This window comes from Miscanthus floridulus, chromosome 17 (genome assembly GCF_019320115.1).
Source record: "Miscanthus floridulus cultivar M001 chromosome 17, ASM1932011v1, whole genome shotgun sequence".
Lineage (NCBI taxonomy): Eukaryota > Viridiplantae > Streptophyta > Magnoliopsida > Poales > Poaceae > Miscanthus > Miscanthus floridulus.
Window position 1 is genome coordinate 64,007,520 of NC_089596.1, and position 5,388 is coordinate 64,012,907.

The 5,388-nt window shown below is 45.5% G+C and overlaps 1 protein-coding gene across 2 annotated transcripts; it reads left to right on the forward strand.

Annotated features, from left to right (window-relative positions):
• Nucleotides 1-472: 472 nt before the first annotated feature.
• On the forward strand, nt 473-3,657 carry LOC136516710 (isoamylase 2, chloroplastic-like). Of its 2 annotated transcripts, none has more exons than XM_066510193.1 (2): nt 473-3,145; nt 3,411-3,657. In XM_066510193.1, the coding sequence occupies exon 1, from the start codon at nt 598-600 to the stop codon at nt 2,995-2,997; it is 2,400 nt and encodes a 799-aa protein (XP_066366290.1). In that variant the 5' UTR covers nt 473-597; the 3' UTR covers nt 2,998-3,145; nt 3,411-3,657. The 2 variants fall into 2 exon arrangements, with proteins under 2 accessions (XP_066366290.1, XP_066366291.1); XM_066510194.1 differs by having other exon boundaries at nt 3,436-3,656.
• Nucleotides 3,658-5,388: the final 1,731 nt, after the last annotated feature.

Here is a 5,388-nt window from a genome sequence, read left to right on the forward strand (position 1 = left end):
TCATAGACTAACTAGGCTTAAAAGATTCGTCTCGTGATTTATAATTAAACTGTGTAATTAGTTATTTTTTTACCTACATTTAATACTTCATATATGCGTCTAAAAATTGATGTGATGGAGAGAAAGTGAAAAAACCTAGAATTTAGAGGTCATCTAAACAAGGCCTTAGTTCTCCTCCGTCCGTGCCCGTTTTTTCAGGCCTTGTTTAGGTTGGGATTATGAATCAGTATTTGGCACTGTAGTATTTTTTGTTGTATTTAATAATTATTGTCCAATTATAGCTTAACTAGGCTTAAAAAATTCGTATCGTAATTTACAATCAAACTGTATAATTAGTTATTTTTTTATCTACATTTAATATTCCATATATATATCAAAGATTTATGTGATAAAAAGAGAGCGAAAAAACTTACAATCTGCCCCAGTACCACGTGTGCGCCGCGCCTCGGCTCCTCCCCCTCCCCCGCTCCACTCTCCACTCTCCACTCTCCACTCCACCCCACAGGCCTCTGCTCGTGGCCCCTCTTCCTCGCACAGCACGCGATGCCCACCGACTGCTCGACGCAATTCCCCAGCCGCTGATCGCGCCGCTCCATCATGTCCTCCTCCCTCCCCGCGCCGCCGGCCCCGCCCTCTTCAGCCTGGCGCGGGCTCACGCCCCGCCGCCCTCAGCCCCGCTGCGGCCCCCTCCTCGCCCGCGCGTCGGCGCGTTCTTGCTATTACCGGTTCCGGACCGACGACGACGGCGTGGTGGACGTGGCCGTCCTCGCCGGGAAAGACGGCGATGCGGGGTACGCGGTCACCGTTGAGGCCACGGCCCATGGATGGAGGGGCGGTCTGGTGCTCCGCCCCGCCGGCTCCGGCGAGGGCGTCCCTCTGACCCCTGCCGCGCCGGGAGGCGCGCCCGCGGCTGAGCTGTCCTACGACGGGGCCCGCGCGCCGTTCCACGTCTCGTTTACGCTGGCCGACGCGATGGGAGCGGAGATACGGACGCACCGCGGGACGAGCTTCCGTGTGCCTGTGGGCGTCGGACGGGGCTGCCCCTCGCCGCTCGGCCTGTCCCTGTCCAAGGACGAGGCCGCTAACTTCGCGGTTTACAGCAAGAGCGCCAAGGGCATGGTGCTCTGCCTGTTCGGTGGCGGCGGCGGGGACGAGCCCGCGCTGGAGATCGAGCTCGACCCTTACGTCCACCGGACGGGCGATGTCTGGCACGTCTCGATGGAGAGCGTGGAGGGATACGCCAGCTATGGCTTCCGCAGCGGGCTATTCGCCATGTTTGGCATTGACCGCCCGCTGCTCGACCCGTACGCCAAGGTGATCGGGGACTTCGTCCCTGCCGACTCTGTTAATGAGGATGGGCTAGCTGTGCCGGCCGTCAGGTGCCTCGCGTCCTTGAAGAATGCACCCAGCTACGATTGGGGCAGGGACAAGCCCCCGTGCTTGCCATTGGAGAAGCTGGTGGTCTACCGGGCAAATGTGGCTTTGTTCACCAAGGACAGGTCGAGTGGGCTGGCAGACGATGTCGCCGGTACTTTCTCTGGCATGGCTGCGAAGGTGAAACACTTCAGGCATCTTGGTGTCAATGCAGTTTTGCTGGAGCCAGTGTTCCCATTCCACCAAGTGAAGGGACCATATTTTCCGTACCATTTCTTTTCACCTATGAGCTTGTATAGCAGTGAATGCTCCAGTGTTTCAGCTATCATGTCTATGAAGGATATGGTCAAAACAATGCACCGAAATGGAATAGAGGTTCTCTTGGAGGTTGTTTTCACGCATACTGCTGAAGGAGGAGCAGAGTGTCAGATGATATCAATCCAAGGTATCGATGGTTCCTTGTACTACATTGCTGATGGAATCGCTGGATGCAAGGCAAGTGTGTTGAATTGCAACTATCCGGTGACTCAGAAGCTGATTTTGGACAGCCTCCGCCATTGGGTGCTTGACTTCCATGTTGATGGGTTCTGCTTCATCAATGCCCCTTTCCTTGTCAGAGGAGGTGGTGAGGGCCTTTCAAGGCCTCCACTTATTGAAGCCATAGCATTTGACCCTGTTCTTTCAAAGACTAAGATCATTGCAGATCCTTGGTCTCCGTTTGACATATCTAATGTGCAATTTCCATTCCCTCATTGGAAAAGATGGGCTGAGATGAACACAAGATTCTCTATGGATGTGCGCAAGTTTCTTAAGGGTGAAGCACTTATCAGTGATCTTGCTACACGTTTGTGTGGCAGTGGGGACTTATTTTCCTCTAGAGGCCCAGCATTTTCGTTCAATTATGTATCCAGGAATTCTGGACTCACTCTTGTTGATCTAGTGAGCTTCAGCAGTGATGAGCTTGGCTCTGAGTTCAGCTGGAATTGTGGTGAAGAAGGACCATCAGAGAACAATGCAGTCCTTCATACAAGGCTAAGGCAGATACGCAATTTCTTGTTTATTCTATTTATTTCCCTTGGCATTCCTGTTCTTAACATGGGAGATGAATGTGGACACTCTGCTGCTGGTTCAACATCATACAAGGATAGAGGGCCTCTGAACTGGAAAGCCTTGAAGACCACTTTTGTTAAGGAAGTTACAGGGTTTATTTCATTTCTATCTGCACTAAGGAGTCGACGAGCGGACATTTTCCAGAGAAGAGAATTTCTAAAATTTGAAAATATACATTGGTATGGGAGTGATTTATCTGAACCACGTTGGGAGGATCCTACTAGCAACTTTCTTTGCATGCACATAAATGCGGAGCTGGACGAGAAGCTACCAGATTCAACTGGAGGTGATTTGTTTATCTGTTTCAATTCAAACGAGGAGTCAGCAAGTGCTACTTTACCAGCTATTGCAGAAGGATCCATGTGGCTGCGCTTGGTTGATACATCACTTGCATTTCCAGGTTTCTTTTCAAGAGAGTTTAGTCCTGAAATACACCAAGTGTTAGGATTTTCCTCATATCAAGTGAAGGCACATAGTTGTGTTTTGTTTGAATCGAAGAGGGTTCTTTCCTAGTTTCTGATGTCAAACAGGAAGCTCGTGTGGTTTCAGCAATAACAAGAAACTTTGTGGATACCAACTTTGAGAGGGCCCTCAGTTCCAATAAGATGCAAATTGTAGATGAGAATGTTTATGATAATAAAGTTCCTCATTTTCACACATGGTTGGTATGCCTAGTTTCTTACTGCCTTTTTTAACCTAAACAACCTGAGATGTGAGCTGATAGCTTCCTTTGCCATGTTTTTGAATTTGTATTTATTAATGGAAAAAGTCCATTTTCCTACCCTAACAATATTAACATGATTTTATGTGGATTGGCCACAACTACTGATACCGCATTTGTATTGTCCCCGCAGATTGCATCATCTTATGCATTGCAACGCAACATACTTTTCTCATAGTGATAATTTGATTTTGTTTATTTACAGAAAACTTCACAAACTTGATGTGTAGGTCTACAGAATGGCTACTCACTGCACCCCATCAGATACGACAGTTTGCTTATGCTGCAGTTTTGCGTAGGACAAACATGCCTGTGAGTTTGAGGATTTTGATGAAAAGAAAATGAATCAAATATTTAATAATGTTTTTGAAAAATAAGGGTTGATGAACAATAATGTGTGTCATGTATGGGCACAGGACGACCAGATACTATGGAGGAACTTTTTAATCGAGCTATTGACGTATGATGGAATTCTTGGCGATTTTTAATTCTTGCAGGCGTGATCTAAATTTGCTTACTTCGATTTCAAAAACAATTTTGAATTATTTTTTTGGCGTTAACTGTTCATGCTTCAATAACACTCGTGTACAAGGATGATTTGCTTCCTTTTGTCTACATTCTTTGATTTTTTTTTTGCTTTTTGAGTCTTTGTCGACATTCTCTCATGTGAATTTGGAATAACATTCTGTTCAATTAGTGGGTTCCCCATGATTGTTTGATTTACGGCATAATTTTTTTAAAAAAATTGTGTGCAACAATTGATAAAGAAATCTTGTTTTGAAACAGTTGGCAGGGGAGCCCCCTACCTTTTTTTTTGTATATATATGAATAAAGGATATGTACAAGTTACAAAGCTTGCAAAGTTCAAAAGAAAAAAAGGAGAAGAGGCAGCTATGTGAAATTCTCGTGCCAAAAATCTAGTTCTACTTTCCTACTACGCTTAGCTTTGATACAAACCAAAGTTATTTCTCATAAAAAATGATGCTATTTCTCATCTTCCAAATGACCCAGCAAGCAGTTATAACCAATTCTCTGAAGATCTGATTGCCAAAGTTATTTCTGGCTGTGATTACCATATCCAGTGGCTGGAGATTGGTGTCCCATTGGGGATTGAAAAGTTGGTTCCAACAATCAGTGCTGAACGGGCATTGGAAAAAAAGATGAAAGGCTGTGTCTTCGCATTGTGTGCTGCAGAGAACACACTTGTAGTCCTCGATGTACATGTTCTTTCTTCTAAGCAAAATTTCTTTTGTGTTCAATCTATCAATAAGCATCAACCAGAAAAAAGAACTTGTGCTTGCCTAAATTGATAAAGAAATCTCGGAGAAAGGAAAGGAAAAAAAAAGTTGCTGATGCTGCCTGCCCTGACTGCCTGTGGCGTGGTGGCTGGCTCTCGCCAGTTGCTGGTAGCTGTTGGGCCGTTGGGCGGCAGAACCTGATAGGGAGGAAGCTGGGAGCGCTACTAATGCTGTTCAAAATACGTATCCCTCCAGATTCTCAGCCCTCGATTCCATGTAAACTCCAAATACTTCAAAACTAAACCGCCAACTCTTTCTGCAATTTGAATCTGCGCAACAGATACGATATAACTTGTTGGCTTGCAGCTCACCGTGTGAACTCCAAGTCTTCAAATACTTCAGAACAAAATCACGACCTTTTTTCTACAATTTGAATCTGCGCATCAGATACGAAAACTTGGCTTGCAGCAGGATTTGGTGCCCCTCCAACCTTTGCTAATGGAACTGGAGGCTACCTCCAGCGGGAGACACCGCAACTTCACATCAGTTGATTTCAAACATCAAAATGAGTGCAATAGTGAAGATTCAACTGGTGTCGGACATCATGGGTTCATTAGCAGTGCAGACATATTGATATATAGTAATATATCTCTACACATACAAATGTACATGGACGCCAGAAGTAAATTGCATGGCTCTACCCAGAACGGTTATTGGTCTAACTAGCTGAAAACCAAGATTTCCCCCTAACTGTTGAGTATAATGTAAAGTCTAAGCAGACAGCATATGTCCTGTTCGTTTAGGTTTTGTTTGGCTGATAAGTCATGGCTGAAAGTACCGTTGGCTGATTTAGTGTGAGAAAAAAATATTGTTCGTTGGCTAAAAAAGTACGGCTTATAAGCCAAACAAGTCCAAACGAACAGGGCGATAGTTGTTCGATAGTAC